This window comes from Recurvomyces mirabilis, assembly GCF_035927965.1.
Source record: "Recurvomyces mirabilis strain CCFEE 5264 chromosome Unknown scaffold_22, whole genome shotgun sequence".
In the NCBI taxonomy this organism is placed as follows: Eukaryota; Fungi; Ascomycota; class Dothideomycetes; order Mycosphaerellales; family Teratosphaeriaceae; genus Recurvomyces; species Recurvomyces mirabilis.
This window is the reverse complement of record NW_027041956.1, coordinates 401,810-420,939: the sequence shown is the minus strand read 5'-3', so window position 1 is coordinate 420,939 and position 19,130 is coordinate 401,810. Positions and strand designations below refer to the sequence as shown.

The 19,130-nt window shown below is 54.4% G+C and overlaps 8 protein-coding genes across 8 annotated transcripts; 4 read left to right on the top strand and 4 right to left on the bottom strand.

Annotated features, from left to right (window-relative positions):
* Positions 1-3: 3 nt before the first annotated feature.
* LTS14_007858 (uncharacterized protein) lies at positions 4-1,995 on the bottom strand (the record flags this gene model as incomplete). The annotated part of the gene is made up of 2 exons (XM_064840547.1): positions 4-1,685; positions 1,770-1,995. 2 exons carry the CDS (start codon positions 1,993-1,995, stop codon positions 4-6), a joined length of 1,908 nt encoding a protein of 635 aa, XP_064691997.1.
* Positions 1,996-4,177: 2,182 nt separating this feature from the next.
* Positions 4,178-4,567, top strand: LTS14_007857 (uncharacterized protein; the record flags this gene model as incomplete). Its single annotated transcript, XM_064840546.1, has 2 exons — positions 4,178-4,318; positions 4,391-4,567. 2 exons carry the CDS (start codon positions 4,178-4,180, stop codon positions 4,565-4,567), a joined length of 318 nt encoding a protein of 105 aa, XP_064691996.1.
* Positions 4,568-5,291: 724 nt separating this feature from the next.
* On the bottom strand, positions 5,292-6,356 carry LTS14_007856 (uncharacterized protein; the record flags this gene model as incomplete). Its single annotated transcript, XM_064840545.1, has 1 exon — positions 5,292-6,356. One exon carries the CDS (start codon positions 6,354-6,356, stop codon positions 5,292-5,294), a length of 1,065 nt encoding a protein of 354 aa, XP_064691995.1.
* A 467-nt stretch (positions 6,357-6,823) lies between these two features.
* On the top strand, positions 6,824-8,720 carry MTG2 (GTPase of the mitochondrial inner membrane that associates with the large ribosomal subunit; the record flags this gene model as incomplete). Its single annotated transcript, XM_064840544.1, has 2 exons — positions 6,824-6,874; positions 7,083-8,720. The coding sequence occupies 2 exons, from the start codon at positions 6,824-6,826 to the stop codon at positions 8,718-8,720; spliced, it is 1,689 nt and encodes a 562-aa protein (XP_064691994.1).
* A 560-nt stretch (positions 8,721-9,280) lies between these two features.
* LTS14_007854 (uncharacterized protein) lies at positions 9,281-11,776 on the bottom strand (the record flags this gene model as incomplete). Its single annotated transcript, XM_064840543.1, has 2 exons — positions 9,281-10,106; positions 10,212-11,776. 2 exons carry the CDS (start codon positions 11,774-11,776, stop codon positions 9,281-9,283), a joined length of 2,391 nt encoding a protein of 796 aa, XP_064691993.1.
* A 642-nt stretch (positions 11,777-12,418) lies between these two features.
* Positions 12,419-14,550, top strand: LTS14_007853 (uncharacterized protein; the record flags this gene model as incomplete). The annotated part of the gene is made up of 2 exons (XM_064840542.1): positions 12,419-12,841; positions 12,928-14,550. 2 exons carry the CDS (start codon positions 12,419-12,421, stop codon positions 14,548-14,550), a joined length of 2,046 nt encoding a protein of 681 aa, XP_064691992.1.
* Positions 14,551-15,069: 519 nt separating this feature from the next.
* Positions 15,070-16,851, top strand: LTS14_007852 (uncharacterized protein; the record flags this gene model as incomplete). Its single annotated transcript, XM_064840541.1, has 1 exon — positions 15,070-16,851. The coding sequence occupies one exon, from the start codon at positions 15,070-15,072 to the stop codon at positions 16,849-16,851; it is 1,782 nt and encodes a 593-aa protein (XP_064691991.1).
* A 137-nt stretch (positions 16,852-16,988) lies between these two features.
* On the bottom strand, positions 16,989-18,691 carry LTS14_007851 (uncharacterized protein; the record flags this gene model as incomplete). The annotated part of the gene is made up of 2 exons (XM_064840540.1): positions 16,989-17,833; positions 17,899-18,691. 2 exons carry the CDS (start codon positions 18,689-18,691, stop codon positions 16,989-16,991), a joined length of 1,638 nt encoding a protein of 545 aa, XP_064691990.1.
* Positions 18,692-19,130: the final 439 nt, after the last annotated feature.

Here is a 19,130-nt window from a genome sequence, read left to right as displayed (position 1 = left end):
ATGCTACTCCAGTAGATACTGATCGTCGAGACTCTCGCTGTCAAGGCATTGACACCCATCAAGCGCACTCGCCTTGTGCCCTAGTGTCCCGCTCAGCAGGCTCGGACACTCGATACTGATCCTTTCACCCGAACACCCGAAAATCGATCCCCACATTCGTTCCAAGGTATATCCGAACACTGGAGCGGACAAAGAGTCCGGGATGTCTTTATTCCAGGTCTGGTTCAGATATGGTGCTTTGTGCTTATCGCTGGCTGGATCGATGAAGTGATCGAGAATTTCGGCGTAGAATGAAAGAGGGTTCGATCGGACACGGGTTGAGGAAACCAGAAACTGGCCGTGGTATGTCAGAAGAACGTTCTTACAGACCTGATCCCTGTCGAAGCTGGCTCCTTGCAGATCTCGAAGCACAGACGAGTCTTCCTCCCACTCGGAGAAGTCCACGCAGTCCTCACATGTGGCACAGATATTACTCGGATATGAGAGGGTCAGAAATCCAGTCAATGATGGGTGGAAGTAGTCTCGAATCCTTCGAAGAGCTTGCAGGCGATCGTGAGGCTCGGCTTGGAGAAAGAGCGTGTGCTGTGCCAGGTCGCTGTAGTGGGTGAGGATGTGATGGATGTACGTCTCGCCTTCACGGCCAATATTGGGGCGAGTGATGCGCGAGATCCGAACGCCAGGATGATGGAGGCTGATGCAGGGGTCAGGGGACAAAGCATCATCCGTTTCAGGAGCCTTGTCGTAGATGAAGATTCGAGTACTGTCCAGATTGGCTATACTTGCAATGTTGTGGATGCTATCGAGCATGGAGACGACGCTGCTGTATGGTTCCTGGTAGCGAGAAACGACGATATCAAGAGAGCCAGAGCCTGGAAGCGATACCAAGGGCATTGTTAATGCTGGAACTACTTCTGATTGCGAGGACCAGAAGAGCGTCAATGCAAGCAGGATCAATGTGGTGGTCACGACGTTCAGTACTGCTCGATTAGTGGCCACGCTCTTAGCGTAATCTTTCCGCACCGTGACCTGTAACGACTGGACCTTCTCGTTGGAAGTCCTGCTATCACCCTCAGTCTTATCATCTTCGAGCAGAACAGTCCGCAGGTCGTCTTGGCGCAACATGAAGGCAGTCAACTTGCCATGACCTCCAGCATCAAGTGACGGAAGCTGGACCGCTAGTGCAATGAAATATGCAGCAGCTTGCACAAGTGTCAGTCCGGTACCGCGACCAGTGAGCTGCGTCGTGCAGACCAGAATAAGTCCTGTCAACATCGCTGACTGCAAGACTTGACTATGTTGGCTCGAGTGGCTCGATGTTGGTGGCCCATGAACTGCCTCTTCGACGTCACCGAGCGGCGGCAGATTGCCGAAAATGCTGCAGCACATGCCAAGGGCTACAGCACTAGCCATGATGTTCAGTGCCATGAGCCATGGTACTCTCATCGCTGCAATTCTGAACCTCCCAATGTTGTCTTCTTCGCCGAACATAGCTAGGAGGACCGCCGCAGGAGCGCCAATCGTAAGCGCCAGCAGTATGCGACGATCCGGTTCCTGCTCGCCAGAGCTTCTCGACTGAGGCCCGACTGTTGTCCATTGAGAGACCCACACACTCATCATGCGGGCGGTCACCGCACTTGTAACAGTAATCAATGTCCAGATGAGACCCAGGCCGTGCAATTGCCGATCTGCTAAGATGATCGCAGCGAAGCAGCAGGTTACAATCATGCCCCGACTTAGTCCGACGGAATCCGTCGATTCCAGGTGCTTACGACCTTGTAACAGCTTCATCATAACATGTTCCAGAGGCAGAGGCACCGTCAATCCCATCGCGATTGTCGAGATCGATCCCATATCGAGCAACGCCTTATAGCCGAACCCAAGCGTCGTATTGGCCGCCACCACAAACAGGGCGTCGCGCAGGCGCGCCTCCAGTGATCTGGCCCTTCCACCCGTCAGCTCACTCGGTCGGACTTGTCGCGACCATACCACGAGCATCCATATCGCTCGGAAAACAAACGCTGCGGTAACGTGGATCGTCAACAGTCGAAAAGGATAATGCAATTTGACATCTGACCAGATCAGATGGTGTGTCGTCGAAATGCTAATCGTCGCCGCAGTCGTCCAGATCAGTAGCGGCCACATTGAATTGTTACAGTTGTTACGAGACAGGCTTCCGAAGCAAGGAGGTTGATATGCTTTGTTTGCATGAGTTGGTGCCTGAGGCTCGACTACTTGCATGAAGAGCGGCCGCGTGGCCTTGGCGTCAATGGCGTGTCGAACCTCGAACGTTAACAACTTTATGACGGTAACGAGCGATCTCTGCAATTATTCGGTTTAGTTGTCGGGAAGTGGAAGATATGCTGCAATGATTATAGCTGCCAAGGCGTCAAAACAGAAGCTTGAGCATAACAAGACTTGATCGACGAACTCTTTATGCTTCATCGTCTCGTCTCGAACGTCCACGGTGACACGTGCAAGCCACAGTAATCTACCAAACCATACACCGAGCTCTGATGACAGCTGAAGACATCCAGCAGCAACTTTGTTTGGCTATACGCTCGTCATCTCGTAACTTCTGCCTGTGACATTCTATTTCCCGCATCACACTGCCTGCTAGGCATCAGCTTACAGACCAATGAACATTGAACCATCAAGCATGATCTGCGAGACGAGTTACCTATGACCTGCTGTGCCTTGACATGAAACACGACACCGGCCTGACGGAATTGACTAAGCGCATATCCCTTCGATCCTACGCCTTTGTCCACTAGCACATGCTGTGGTCGGATCTGCATAAGAATGGCATCCCTATATCACCTCTCATACATGCCCATGACGTTGACATTCGTGGCAGACTCCCTTGCGATATCGGATGGCTCAAGACGCCTATAGAACTACACTCTACACACCATGATCACTGCCGGTACAATGTCACAGCAGTCTCGTTGTGAACCAGAAACTGTGGGCCATATTCACCAATAGCCAGACACGAGATGCACGATTTCATCTCCAAACCAGGTGGCGGGTCCACGTCACTGAATGCAACTCCCCCGGACTTTCATGAATAGCATGCTGCTGCTTTGTAGCCAGAGACTCTCTTCTCTTCCTACAAAGCCTGGCCCCTTGCGTAGCATGAGTCGCACCTCGTGTAGGGCTGATCTTACTTTGAGACAACACCCAGTGCCAGGCGGCTTTCTACACATTGACGAGAAGCTTCGCACTGCTACTGCTTCTGCATTGAGTCACCAGAGCTGCTACTTTCGGTTCGCGAATCCATTCTGTTCGGTTACTGAGCCATATCGTGGAGCATCGGCCTCTCGTGGCCTGAGCTTCGTCGACGACGGCAGACCCAAGAGGGTGTATGCGGACATGATCCATCAGCTCAATCCCTGTTCAACGAGTCTTGGCCATATGATCAGTACCGACATCCATCGACTCCCGAACCTCAGTGTAACATCAGCAAACCCGAGCCGAAGGTCAGGTAGATGACGAACTAGTCTCAAGCCCATATATTCACAATAGTCTCGAACGCTTGATGGACCAGCTGACGAGCAGACTTCCGGGTCTGTTCGGCCACCCTTCAACCCGAACCTGTTAAGACACATACCTACAGAACTCATCCAATCACGTTTTCCTGACTCGCGCTTGGTCCCCGTGCGTCCCAGAATACTCCATTTGCTGTTGTCGTCCATTCATCTACAGCTGTTCGTACTCTGGCTTGGGGTAAGTACAAGTAATTGATAGCCGCGCTGCTTCCTGCTTCGGCCGATAGATTTTATGTCAACGGTCTTTACCACGTCCACACTGATATAAATATCCTGTCCGACATACCTGATCATCGATCAACCGAAAAATTACCCACCCCCGGCAAATCCACGATGTCGACACCATAAAGTAGCCCGTTCACCAGCAATGTCTTCGGTACTCCAGCCACCCGTGACTCCTCCCAAGTCCTCATTCTCAAACACGTCGAGTCCCAAGCCTGGCACGATTCCAGGGATCCTCACAAAAACCAGTCCCCGATCCAAATCATGCCACCAATGCCTACTCAGCCACCTTCAAGACCAGCTTCACCCCATTGAGCATCCCACGTGACGAGGCCAGCACCATTGAGTGGCTCACCAGCGACATCTCCACCCACCTCGGTCTTCCCCTCAAGGCCGCTCGTCAACCAGAGATGGACAACCAACGTGCCCCAAACAAGCTTGTCCTCGGGCTTTACACCGACTTCGACCCGACGAAACTCGACACCTTCGGCACTATTCAGTACAAGAAGATCACTAGAGCCTCTGTTATCGCCCGTCGAGATGAAGGTCCGGTCAGCGTTGGGATGTGTAATTCTCTATGATATTCCGGGCGGTTTATGGTAGTGCTGACCATTTGCGTACAGGAGGTCAACGCTCTTCTGTCCTTCCTCAACAAGATCTCGCATGGACTCAGGACGTTCTCTTATACCGAGTTTGAGAGTATCGAGGCGAAGCAGAAAAAGGATAATGAAACGGAGGCCAGTCTCTTCACCGCGCAGACTTTGGCGAAGTATGCTGTCACCCACTTCCCGGCGGCTTGAGATGAAGGAGGCGCTGAGGTAGTAGGCTTGCGAGACTGGAGGCGTAGCGAGGTCGACCGATTGGCGGCTCGGACCTATGAGGGGTCAGCAGCTGATTCAGATCTTTGGCGTCGACATTACCACGTACATACCAACCAAAACTTCAGTGCCGCTACTTTTTGGTTCTTGATCCCGTCTATCTACATCGTCCATGTCACGGTCGTGAGAGTAAGACATGGAAATACTGGTTTCGCCATCGATGCTACACGCCCGACGTATCAGTGAATGTGTGTGATGGAGAAACCCGTTGCCTTCCTCTACTTTACTCTTACTCACGTTTCATCCAAATGCTCTCGGCCGTGACATGTCTCTCCCTGAGTCTCTGGAGTAGAAAACCTCAACAGGCCATTGTTAGATCACCAACGTTCGATGACACGCATGCGTGCTTAGGATAGCATCTTAGACGATAGCAAAACAGTCGCCGCGAGGTATCCGCCCGAGACTCTGGAAAGCGGATCTGTCCTTCCGTATTGGACGCCAATTGCACGATGCCGTAATATGAAAAAAGTGTACGAGGAGCGGGTGCTATTACTCTAGAATGGTCTGGTTCGGGGAGCTGCCATATTTGCCAGCCTAATCAGCCAGCACGATCGCTCGTCTGTAGATAAATTGAGAAACTCTCTGCTGCAACAGATTGACGACAAATTCGACTCTTACCTCTACCCTCCACACCGGCCACCATTCCTCACTTCCCCTCCTCCTTGACAGCCATCCCTCTCCGCACCCCAACATCACTCGCGACCATAAGAACCTGCTGCACCCACTGCGGCCACCCCCTGATCGAACTAATCCACTCCATCCCCGCCGCTAACACGACCTGCCCACCCCTCCCACTCAAAACCTGCCCGACCACCGCATCCGAAACCTGTTCCGGCCGAATAACCGTCGTTCCCCCCGCATCAATCTTCTTCTGATACTGTCTGTACAACGGCGTATCCGCAAAGGTTGGATGCACAATTGTGAATTTGATCTCGGGCGCTCCATGCAAGACCCGCGTTTCTTGCATCAGGGCCTCGTGGAGAGCCAGCACGGCGGCTTTGGTGCCACAGTAATCTGCCATTCCGGCTTGGGAGACGAAGGAGGCCATCGAGGCCATGGAGATGACGTGCCCCTTTTTGGAGGCGATCATATGGGGCATGAAGGCTTGGATGAGGTAGTAGTGTGATAGGAGGTTCACGCCGTAGATGCGGTTGAGGTCGGCGGGTTTGGCGTGGATGACGGGGTGGTCGTAGCCGATTCCGGCGTTGTTGATTAGGATGCTTGGGTGGCCATAGGTTTGTTTAACAGTCTCGCCTAATTGGGCGACGGCTTCGGGGGAGGTGATGTCGCATTTGTGGTAGTGGATTTTGGGGTTTGCCTCCATTTCCTCGGATATGGAGGGGGAAATGTCGACGCAGATTACGGTTAGGCCTTTCGCCGCGAGGGATTTGCAGATCAGAGTTCCGAAGCCGCCTGTGCCGCCTGTGACGACGGCGATCTCTTTGGGCCAGTCATAGCGATGGGCTTCGGAGCCTAGACGCCAGTTATTTTGGCTTAGGTGGGAGAGGTAGGCGCTGGTCTGGCGGGCGAGGCCGAGGAGGAAGAGGTAGCCTAGGCCAGAGATGGATTTGGAGAGGATGGAGGCCGGGATGTATTTGGAGAGATGTGCTGATATGGGGTCCCGGAAGTAGGGAGATGGTAGACCTAGGATGGAGTAGGCTGGGCCTGTGACAACGGGATTGAGAGCGAGGTTGAAGAGTGCCGAGGCCATGGTGCCGTCTACTTCTTTTGTTGTGCTCTAGTCGTGGGTGTGAGACGTTCAGACGAGCAGTGTGTCGAATGCAACAGGGGGCTATCTCCAGCAAGGTTGCAGTCTTCACATGGCAGTCAGCTATAATGATATATACTGTACCTTTATACCTCGCAGCCGCGGTACATGTACAACGTTACTAGCTGAAAGCTTCCAGCAGTGGTGCCATCGTGCATGGAGTTGCTGCGGGGACCCCGAGCCAATCTGATCTGCGTAGTGCTTCTCCAATTTGGGAAAATGGCATCACTATCAACATGCCTCACTGCATCTGTGGTTACTGGAAGCGATCAACCGGGTACAATTGTGGCCATGTCCATCTATCAACGAACCAAGAGAGTAGCGCCCTGGGTAGACAGTGTCTGTCCAACGGCGGCGCGCGAGCACGAGTGGTCATTCCTTAGCGTGTTGATGTATACAGCCATTCACCGATGGTCGTGGCCGCGGAAGTGGCACATGCTCAGATATATGTGCGAGATGGAGTAAGTGAAGTTGAGACTCTACATGCATCCTCCTCCCACCGCCTCCCGGCTTCTCTTAAGCACCCTCACGCCTTTCCTCTACCCATGCCTTGATAATGCATGGTGTACGAGTCGTCATGTGACACGCCTACCACCAAGACCTCGAAGGAGGCATATCCACTCCACTGTCCGCCGCTATGAAGCGACAGCAGTACCTCCACAGCCACAGGACGAAATACCTTCGAGCTCCGTAGATGTCAGTCAATATGACCCTCTCACACCTGTCCCACCAGACTACAGCAGCACCCCTTTCACAGACACCTGCACCCTAACCATCTCCTCTGGTCCCGGCGGGCACGGCTGTATATCCTTCCTCCGCGAGAAGTACATCGCCAACGGCCCACCCAACGGCGGTGACGGCGGGACAGGAGGCAACGTTTACATCCAAGCCGTGCGAGGCGAAACGAGTCTACACAAGATAGCCCGGCGCGGCACACTCAAAGCCGGACGAGGAAGGAATGGACAGGGCAGTCTACGAGGTGGCGTGAGAGGCGAAGACGTAGTCCTCCACGTCCCCGTCGGAACAGTTGTGCGAGAGATCTGGCGCAAAGACCCCTTAGAAGACGACGCACGCCTAGGAGGAGGAAAAGGCTACGGTCAAGACCTGCGCGACGACGATCCCGAAGCCGAAGGCACAGATCAAACCCGCAAGTGGCGCAGGGATAAATGGCTCCTCTACCCCGGCACCCTCCCCAAATCCTTCACCTCCGCCGATTTCCCTGCTCTGCCGCGGCCAAGGAAGAATAACCTAGTCGCTACGTGTCCTCCCGCACCTCTCCGCCTGGACCTGAGCGCACCAATGAGTACGCCACAGATTCTTGCGGCTGGAGCGATGGGAGGGCTGGGAAATCCGCATTTCGTTACCAAGTCCATCACTAAGCCCAAGTATGCCACGAAAGGCGAGGAATCGACACGGATACATCTTCAGTTGGAACTGAAGTTACTGGCGGACGTGGGACTCGTTGGACTACCTAATGCGGGGAAGAGTACGCTGTTGAGGGCGTTGACGAACAGTCGGACACGAGTGGGTAGTTGGGCGTTTACTACTTTAGCCCCCAGCGTGGGGACTGTGGTACTTGACTCTTTTCGGGGGAGACCTGGTGCTGCCGGTAGTGCTGCCGGGATGGCAGAAGGTGCAAGGAGAAATGGTAGGACGCACTTCACCATAGCAGATATCCCCGGTCTAGTCCCCGACGCCCATCTCGATCGCGGACTGGGTCTCGGCTTCCTCCGTCATGTCGAGCGCGCCGGCGTCCTGGCTTTCGTCATCGATCTCAGTGCTGCGGATCCTGTGGAAGGGGTGAAAGGGTTATGGAGGGAAGTGGGGATGTTTGAACAGTTGCGCGAGCAGGAGCGGTTCAATGGGTCTGCTGAAGGTTTACTGGCTGAGAACCTCGTCGCGGACGAGAATATAATGGTCGAGTTCAAACCGTTCGAGTCTTCGATTTCGCCCGGTATGGACCCGGAGCCTGCACATCATCAGAAGGCGTTCGAGGAGCATGAACACGGCTACGATGCTCCTCCCGCCAATATCCCTACTCTACCTCCGCTACAATTCCCTGCCATTACAATTAAACCCTGGTTCGTCGTAGCGACCAAAGCCGATTTGCCAGAAACGCAAGAAGCTTTCGCCACTTTACGCACGTATCTGGAGCAGATCAACAGCGGCAAGGAAGCTCATCCCTCTAGCAAGGCCGGCAAGGATGTCTGGAACGGTGATGTGAGGGCTGTGCCCGTCTGTGCGATGAGGAAGGAAGGGGTGGAGGGGGTGCTCGAGGTCATGGGTGGACTATTACCACCGATGTAGACGAAATTCGATAGCTTTGATACGAAGGAAGAGTGAAGCAGACCTTTCGCAGCGCCACAAGCTCTAGCCGAGAATGGAAAGGAGAAATTGGCCGCGCTACGGTGCTTTGGGCATTTTCACTGAGTGAACTTCCCCGAAGTCCCGCCTATCCACTAATTTCTGGTCTTGCCCAAAACCTTCCAGCTGAGCTGTGTGCTGGCCTCAAGTGGCGGATATGGACGCATTATGGCTCTTGCCATCAACGATTCTTCCCACCCTTCGAGACTGGAAGATCGCTCGGCAATGCGTGACCCCCGACACCCAGTAGCCGGGCTGTATCGAAGGTAAGGCTCAGTTCAAAGGGAGGGAGAGATCCAAGAGAAGCTGTGGGATGAAGGAGAGAAATGGGTTGGTTTTGGTCCGGGATCTACGTAGTTCTGCTCTGCAAGTTCGAAGTAGTCCGACATTAACCCCATTCAATGTACCATTGCATCCAATTGTTTTACAAACCCCTCTCACAACATCCTCACAATCTTTGCATCTCCACAGCAGCCTGTAACCGGGGTCGAAGACAGACATATCTAAACCACATAGAATGAAGCGTTGCCTCGAAGATCGCCGCTGCTGCTCCCCACGAGGACCACGAACTGCCCCGGCTCAACCATATACTGCATCTTCTGATTCCACACCCCGAGATCAGTCACGTTCACCTCAATCTTCACCTCCTGCGTCTCCCCAGCCCCAAGCATAATCTTCTCGAACCCGCGAAGAGACATGTTAGGCACATCGACCGAAGCCAGCATATCCTTGACATAGAGCTGGACGACCTCCGCACCAGCCACCGTACCATTATTCGTAACGGAGACGGAGGCGGTGACGGAATCCGTAGCGGAGACATTGGCGTACGAGCTCAACGAAACGTTGGAGTAGGTGAAATTGGAATAGCTGAGTCCGTGACCGAAGGGAAACCAGGGCTCGGGTGTGTTGAGGACGTACTGGTGACCAAAATACAGCTGCCCGTCCGCGCCAACAAACCCCGGAGAGGATTGCCTGCCAGAGTTGAGGTAATCGTAGTAAATCGGCAGTGTCCCGACATCGTGCGGGAAAGAGACACTTAATTTCCCACTCGGGTTGACATCCCCAAACAGAATATCCGCAAGCGCATTCCCGCCTTGCTCCGAAGGATAGAACTGCTGCACAAGCGAGGCAGTGGTATTGGAGATCCAGGTTTCGGTCAGCGGTTTGCCAGAGGAGAAAACGATGACGGTCGGGGTGGAGGTATTGGCGATGGCTTGAGCCAAGGGCCGCATGGCGCCGACGAGGTCGAGGGAGGCGAGGTCCACGTGTTCGCCGGTCGTGGCGTTGAGGCCTTGCCAGAGTTCGTTTTGGTCGCGGGACCAGGTGCCGCTATATGATAAAATCCATCAGCACTTGGCCCCCCGAAAGGAAACCCCTTATTACAGTATATTGATCACAAGAAAAAAAGGACAGTAAGGTAGGGAGGGAACTCACACAACAACAACAGCCACATCCGCCGCCTCCGCCACCTTCACCGCCTCAGCAATCCCACTCTCATCCGCCGACCACCTCTGACACCCCTGCGCAAAACTCACAGAGCCATTCCCCAGCGCATCCTGAATCCCCTGCAAAGGCGTCACGCCCCCGAATAAAGCAGCATCTTTAACGACATAATCCCCATAATTCATGAAATCCGCCATGGGCCCGATAACAGCCACTTTCTTTCCTTTACTGATAGGGAGGATGTTCGCGTCGTTCTTAAGAAGGACGATGGAATCGCGGTCGATTTCTCGCGCGAGTTGTTGCGCGGCGGGGCTGTTGATGATGTTATTCCATTCGCTTTTCGGAGCGATTTGGTATGGGTGTTCGAATAATCCCATTGTGAATTTCGCTCGCAGTAAGCGGGAGACGGCTGTATCCACGATGCTGGAGTTCAGGCGACCGGAAGCCACGAGTTCGGGGATGGAGCGGTAGTTGAAACTCCCGCCGCCCATTTCTACATCGCCGCCTGCTGGGAGAGCATTGAGGGTCACGCATTCGTTGCCCGCGGTGATATTGTCGCCGTATTTGCCTAGTGGTGAGGGGCAGATATAGAAGGGGTTCGCCAAGCGGTCAGTAGCTCCTGCGTCGGAAGAAATCCAGAAATCGTAACCCCATTCCTCGCGGAGGATTTCGGTCAGTGTGTGGTAGTCTGCTACTTGGGGCACGCCGTCGTAGGAGCTGTAGGCGGACATGATACTCCATGCTCCTGCATCGATAATAGCTTTCTTGTAAGAAGGCAGCCAGGTGGTGCGGAGCTCCCTCTCCCCTCCATGAACAGGGCCGGTGTTCAAGCCTTGTTCCGGGTTGGAGTAAGCGGCGTAATGTTTCACCATCGCCGAGACGTTAAGATGCTGCACGCCTTGGATGTAGGCGTAGGCGATCTCGCCGGCGAGGTAGCCGTCTTCGCCGAAGGTTTCCTCTACGCGTCCGTACCGTAGCTCACGGGCGAGGTCGGCTAGGGGAGCGAAAAGTTGGGAGACGCCCAAGGCTTGAGCCTCGGTAGCGATTTGGCGGCCCATGAGTGAGGCTTGGGTGCGGTTGAAGGAGCAGGCGTAGCCGATGGGGCTGTTGAAGATGGTGGCGTTGCCGATTAGGAAGCCGTGGATACCTTCTGTTTGTACGATGGCGGGGATGCCTAGACGAGTGTTGTTGACGGCGTAGTCTTGCCCGATCTTGATGTTGGAGGCTAGCCAGTCCCAGGAAATTGGGTATCCGACATAGAACATGCCGGCTTTTTGTTCGAAGTTGAGGGCGAGGCCGGTGGTGTTGAGGGTGCCGTCGGTGGTGTTGAGCCAGTTTGAGATGTCGCCTTGCATTAGTTGGGCGGTCTTTTCTTCGATGGTCATTCTTGATAGTAGGTCCTGGACCCTGGTCTCGATTGGCAGAGATGGGTTCTTGTAGGGGAGAGATGAGTTGGTTGTGCTGTTCGTGGAGCCATAGGGTGGTGGAGGGCTGCCATAGCCCGACTGTGCTGCCGCCGTGGCGAGCATAATGCTCAATGTTGGAAGGAGCAACATCTTGTTATTCCGCCTGCTCTGGAAGCAGCTCGTGAGGTGTGAAGAAAGTGAGTAGGGGCAAGGAAACAATATGAGATTATACTACAGTCCTATTCGCATCACTACGTATGGCGTGCATAACAACTTCGACGCCATCTCCGTCTGGTCAAGGAGCGTACGAGTCCGTCTCCACATGGCGAAAGATATGCGGATGTGAAGAGCGATGGGGGAGGATGTTGACAGGCGGAGAAATAGGCATGCTTCTCGCTCGTATAATGGCCCCGCATTATTGCACCTGCATGAGATGCTGTTCCTGAACCTTGGATGACCACCGGATAAACAGATGGCATGGCGTAGCAATGTAACCTCATTCCTCCCGAGGCCGTCGTGTTATCGAAGAGTCGTTCGCACATGTGGACATTGAGATGGCCACTTCAATTGAGTTGTAATGGTAGAATATGGGTGAGGCTGAAGACTGAGGACAGAATATCTTAGTCAGTACGGTGGCCAGTGACGTTGGCGGCTCATCGGCGTTTGATCCAATAATGTTCCGAAGTGCCCTGGTTTGAGCTGTTTGCGCACAGCGTGAAGAGCTTCGTCCATCCGCTCATCACTCCTGCCTACTCGCTTGCTTACCAAACCCCTTGCATCGCCCACGAAACCATGGCAGTCCCACACCCGCCCAGGCCCATGTCCCCCTCCCCACCACCACCACCACAAAACAACTCCACCACCACGACGCAACCCACCAAACGTGACCTCCGCCGCACGCGCATCGCCGACCGCCTACAGAACATGATCGACACCTTCTCCACCCACCAACATGCCCACTACCGTGCCCAACTGCAAGCCGTGCAGGTCGACATGACCCTCGTCCTGCGCGCCGACCCTTACGACGCTCAGCCACTGATGGATAGTGGGGAGGATGTGGGCGCATTGGTGGAAGGGATGTTGAGTGCGGCGAGTATGGGGGATGAGGGTGCGCAGAGGGATTACCTGGCCTTGGCTGGGAAACGGTATGGCGAGTTTGCCGCTGAGGTCAACGATGAGTTGGAGAAGCGGGATGCGGATTTGACTGCTTTGCATGTGTGTAATATCCATACATCTGTGCTATATCCATGCTATATTTATGCTATATCTATGCTATATCATCTACTGACTGTGATTGATAGAACTCCTACCACTCCTCCATAGCCGCCCTCGACCGTCTCACCCAGCAGAAGCTCCACCAAGCAGAAGAAGAGCACAAAGCCCTCTCCTCCACCATCCGCAATCGCCTGCACACCACAATCACCAAGAAACGCCAGGTCCTGCTGCGCGACAAAGACCAACTCGATATCGGCGACGCCAATGCCCTCCTCCTTCACCCAAACCAATTCAGTATCAACAACCCCTCCTCACCAGGTGGTATTGCAGGTCAGAATTGGAAGACGAGACATCTGAGGCATAGGGCCGCGAGTCCTGGTGCAGGTGATCTAGGCGAGAATGGTAAGAGGAAGAGAAAGCTAGCTGTTTTGGAAGGAGAGGATGCAGGGAATGAGTCTTCAGCTCCTGCCCATCCTGTCTTTCGTGCTCCTCTACCAGACTCCTTGGGAGGAGGCAGGAGTCCATTTAAGGATGCGAGAAAGGAGAATGGGTATACGCAATTCGAAGCTCCAGCATACAGTCTTGAGAGGATCTTCACGGATAAAGAGTTGGCTCTTGCGAGTGCTACAGCGCAGCAGGCTACATATCGCCACTTCAATCAGCCACAGCTCGGCACCACAGCACAACCCACACAAGCTGATGGTGCCGCGGCGAGCACCACCGCGGACACGAGCGTGGACGGCGAGATATTGCCCGATCCTGGGCTGGACGGAGACGAAACAACAGGCGGCATCCGAGCCACAACAGAAGCTGGCGGAGGTGCAACAGGCACCCCTCCCCCCGCCTCAGCACCAGAGATGGACCGCACAGCTTCGCAACAAACACATCAACACCAAGTCCTCACCCGCGGCACCCTGCGCGCAAACCCTCTAGCAGCACTCTCCGACCTCGCCAACGTGGCCGCAGCAGCCGCCTCTTCGTCCTCAGCATCAGGACTCAATCTACTAGGCCTAGCCGCGCAACGCGAGAACCCCTTCGCGCCCGTCCTACCAGCCTACACCGCTATAGCGCGAAGCGAGAAATCTGGCGCTCCCGCCCCGGCTGGAGTGGGAATTGTGGATGTAGAAGGCGATCTAGAGATGATCCGGCGAGCTGGCGCGGCTTCGACATCTTCCACCTCCGCCTCGCAACAAGATGGTGCATTGCTGGACGCGGGTCTGGATCAGAATACCACAGCGGCAGCAGCAGCAGCAGCAGAAGACTCAGCCCGTACCCTCCGTACCCAACTCCTGGACCAAGCCCTCGGGACCCCTTCTACAGGGCTTCCGCCTTTCAGACCCGCGCTCAGTGATCTTGGGCCGGCGACTGTAGGGCCCCGGGTTGAGAGGCCGGCGGCTTGGGGGTTCGCGCAGTTGCAGGGTATCACTTCTGGTGATCAGCTCAATGGTAGTGGGAATGGGAATGGGAAAGGGAGAGTGGAGGGGGCACTGACGGGTTTTGGGGGACAGTTGCCGAGGAGTTTGGGGGGGAGTGTGGTGGGGGGGAGTTTGGCTGCTGTTTTGGGCGCGGGTGGGGTTGGAGGTGGGGGAGGGGAGGGCATGTCGAGGGTTAGCAGTGCGCAGGGGAGTGAGCTTGGTGGTGAAGTATCTGTGCCTGGTTCTGGGTCGGGGAGGAGGAGGAGACGAGGTGGTGGTGCGGCTATGATGTGATCTGGCCTTCTTGTCTTACTAATTTCGGCCACCCTCTCTGTACGAGGTGTGTTATGTATATCTTGGAAACCAAGTCTTATTCTCACTCATTACACACTGCACACAAGCAGATCATCCCGTCTCCATCTTCTCGTCCCTCGTCATCCCAGCCCCCGGAGCTGACCCTTGTAAGCCGCGCTCTTCCCCCGCAAATCCTTCTCGGTTCCTGCAGCAAGGAAAAAAGAAACATGGGTGTTATCGCGCTTGTACCTTCCTGCTTCTTATCTAGTCGGGCGATTTAGCGTTTATGCTAGTGGGTAGATATGCTCGCAACCCGTGCAGGACAGTGCGGGAGGAAAGACTAGGGTGCCCGTGGTGTAGATAGGGAGGGGAGGGAGTTGGGTTGATAAGGTAGGCCGTCTCGCACTCCCCTTCCCTTTGAGTCTCCAGTCCTCGAGTTATAAGCATATTGATCTTTCACTGGGTGCACTGGCGTGACAAGGGACGTTCTGGTGTAGACAGTCCATCCTGCGGTTGAGTATGTTTCCTCGGCAGACGACGGTTTTGCTGTCGTCGGCTCTGTTCTGGATAGTGGCAACGCAGGCTTCGCCCGCGCCGACTTGGACCCGATCTTATGGCGGTAGTGCTTGGCCGTCAGCGAGTGGACATAATTGGCCACCACCCTCGTATAGCAGCGGTCATGTCTGGCCTCCCTCGTCCAGCAGCAGCAGCAGCAGCAGTAGTGCCGTCCCACTGTCCTCTGGAGGTGTCGAAAATAGCACGACCAACTCTACCGACACCCAACAATGTCGCCGGACTAAGGTTGTCGTTCTGGGCGCCGGTATAGCGGGCATCACAGCTGCGCAACAGCTCGCTCTGGCCAATATCTCCGATTTCATCATCGTAGAATACACTTCTAGCATCGGCGGTCGAGTAGCCCACACGACTTTCGGTAACGATTCTAATGGCAATCCTTACGTGGTCGAACTCGGGGCCAATTGGGTCCAGGGAACAGCTACGGATGGCGGACCCTCGAATCCCATCTGGACACTGGCGCAGAAATGGAATCTGACGAATACTTACTCGAATTACTCTGATATCCTGACTTATGATCAGAGTGGGTATAACGATTATAGCGATCTCTTATCCAACTACGAGGACGCATACGCGACGCTGGAGCAGGATGCCGGAACTATTTTAGTCGAGAACTTGCAGGATAGGAGTGTCCGTTCTGGTTTGCGGCTGGCAGACTGGAACCCAGCCCGAGATGCACAGAAGCAGGCAGTTGAATGGTGGGAATGGGACTGGGAGTTCGCGTTCCCGCCTGAGCAGTCGAGTCAGGTGTTCGGGATCGTGAATTATAACACCACGTTCTACCAGTTCAGTGCGGATAACAACTACGTCTTCGACCAACGCGGTTTCAACGCCTTCATCATCGGGGAAGCCTCCACCTTCCTCGCGGCGAACGATTCGAGATTGTTGCTCGAGACCGTGGTGACGAATATCTCCTACTCTGATACTGGTGTGACCATCACGAACGAAGACGGGAGTTGTGTCTCGGCTGACTACGCCATCTGCACTTTCTCGCTAGGTGTTTTGCAAAACCAAGTCGTGGACTTCGAGCCCCGCCTCCCCGACTGGAAGGAAGCAGCTATTGCTTCCTTCGCCATGGGGACATATACCAAGATCTTCCTCCAGTTCAACGAGACGTTCTGGCCGGAGGCGACGCAGTTCCTTCTCTATGCAGACCCAGCTACGAGGGGTTACTACCCTGTTTTCCAATCTTTGTCGACCCCGGGGTTCATCGAGGGGAGTAACATCATTTTCGTCACGGTGGTCGATCAGCAGAGTTATACCGTGGAAGCGCAGAGTGATGAGGAGACAAAGGAGCAGGTCATGGGTGTTTTGAGGACGATGTTCCCGGATATTATTGTCCCAGAGCCTACAGCGTTCATGTACCCCCGGTGGTCTGAGGTGCCTTGGGCATATGGATCCTATTCTAATTGGCCAGTGGGAACGAGTCTGCAGAGCCATCAGAATTTGAGGGCGAATGTTGGGCGGTTGTGGTTCGCGGGCGAGGCGACGAGTAGTGAGTACTATGGTTTCCTGCACGGGGCGTACTTTGAGGGGGAGGAGGTGGGGGGGAGGATCGCGGAATTGGTGCTCGGGGAGCAGAGTTGTGCGGTAGGGAATGAGACGGGAGCTTATTGTGGGGTGGGGGAGGTGCACTATGAGGTTTTGCAGGGGGTGACGCCGGAGGGGGAGTATGATATTCAGAATGGATGGGATGTTAGTAGTTTTCAGACTGTTGGGGATGTGTGATTTGAGGTGATGGAACACGAGGAACCATGCCGACAAAGTGTAGACACGAGCGATTTCTGTAGACGATGGGATCTGTTGCTGCATGTAGTACTATCGTAGAACAGATGGCGGGCCCGGATAGTCCTCCGCACTATGTATTAGTACGCAGGACGGTCCTTTTTCAGTTTCGCGAATGATGTCGTAATCGTGCTAGTCGTCATCAGACTCTGCTCACGCTCAAGCAATGGAATATCAGCAGGAGCATTTCCACCAAACCGCCCAACAAAGCCTCTTCTCCTCATCCTAGCTCGCGGCAAACTCTCAGTCTGTACCGCCAAACCACCTTTCTTAGGCCGATAGCCCCTGCCGTCCATCTCTTTCAACAACTCATCCTCCTCCTTGACATCATGAGCTTCCTTCAGCGCTTGCACGACATAGACAGCATCTTTATACCCATTCTCCACAACCTGAGAACGGTTGGCCTGACTACACAGATAGACCTCCGTCTGCAGCGCAAGAAGCGTTGTGGCGAAGAGAATCGTCAGAACACTTAGCAGCAACAACAGCATAGCCGAGAAACCCCAAATATACTGAGCAGTAGGCTGACAAACAGCCCCATCCGCTACCGTCGCATTGCTGAAGTACCCGATAAGGGCATCATTGCTCCCAAGGAAAAGCGACCACGAACTCGGTGGACCCGTGACCTCGATATCCAGAGGCGGCGATTGTAAAGTATACGTATGGTTCTCAAGCGTGATGTTCGTCCAGATGAGCGATGGCACAGGCCTGACAGGAAGATAGGGGTCCGGGGCAATGGTGGCATTCCCGACCAGTTGCGTTGCGTTGCAGCCATTCCTTTCCCGTGTCAAGGTGCAGATGCCCCAGACCGGCTTGGATGGATCGATGGAGGGTGGACCGAGGGTGTCGGAGAAGTCGGACCAGCCAGAGCTCCAATCTGGCTTGGTGGTGAAATCCCCCAGGACGTACTTGATCACGAAATAGTCTACAAGCGTATGCGTCAGCTCCACTGCGTTCATCGGGCTGAGGTGGGTGGGGTGTGATACTGACATCCGAGCATGGTATTGTAGGTCGCGTTGAAGTCGATACCGCTGGGATCTGGCAGCGTGATTGGAACATTGTCTGCCATTCCTATGCGGTGGCCATCACGAATGACGAGAGGTGGATTCGGTTTCAAGGCCGTTGCTGAAGCTAGTAAGTCATCGCTCAGAAGCCGTGGGTGGAAGAAGATGTCGCTGTTTGTCTGGTAACCCGTCATGGCTGACATGATGGTAGGCAGGATGACGACATATATGCAGATATAGGCCCAGGAAAGGAGACGTAGTACCGGAACCCTCTTGGTGTCAGGAGTCTGTCCGGGATGATTCGAATGTCCGAAATGTCGTAACGAGGTCCCGAGGAAGCCAGAACCAAGCTTATCGACGTAGATGGAATGGACCAAAGGGATGGACACGGCAGCCTGCTCCATAGCGTATAGTAGAGATCTTCTGATCACACTATAGCCCATGACAGTCGCTAACACCTGGCCGCCTCGCCCAACTAGCAGATCCCAGGTGACATCGATGGCTTTCGCTTCAGGATAGGTGTAAGAACCATTTCCTAGGGTGATGAAGAGTGCGGTCGAGACATCCCAGTATTGGTTGATGGTGCCGTTCCGGGGAAACCAGGGCTCGCCACTAGCTAAGCACATGGGGTTATCTGTGGTGGAAACACCGGCGGTCTTCTGTAAGAAGAAGGGGATGGTGAAGGCGATTGTGGTGATGAAGAAGACGATTGGCCAAAGAAGATCGTTGACGATGGTTCGTGTCGCCGAGCGCGGTTTCGATCCGACATTGATATACATCTCGCGAGCCTGTATGTGCAAGCAGAGATGTCATTAAGTCTGGGCGTCAGCATGGAAGTAGGACTCGCAAGCCTTGTAGTGGTTTCCACTACAATCTCATCGAGGTCTCAAAAGTGAGATTATCGATATCGAGGATACACCACTTCATGAAGGCGGTGCCATTCCCATGAGCTGCTCCGCCACGGCGCCAAGGACAATCATGCACTGCATCTTGTGGGCAGCAATCCTTCTCCCCCAATGCTGCTCATATGGGATGATGGCCTGGCAACTATTCAGTCACACCAACATGTGTCGGTTCTGGTCTGCCTCACTGCAATTACGTGCGTAGATGGTACTGTCAGTTTTGACATGGGAATCGAAACATGATGATGGATGAACTGCTCGCTTTCGGCGACCCTCGGCCGTTCTGCACAAACGTGCTTCATCTTCTCCTCTTGCC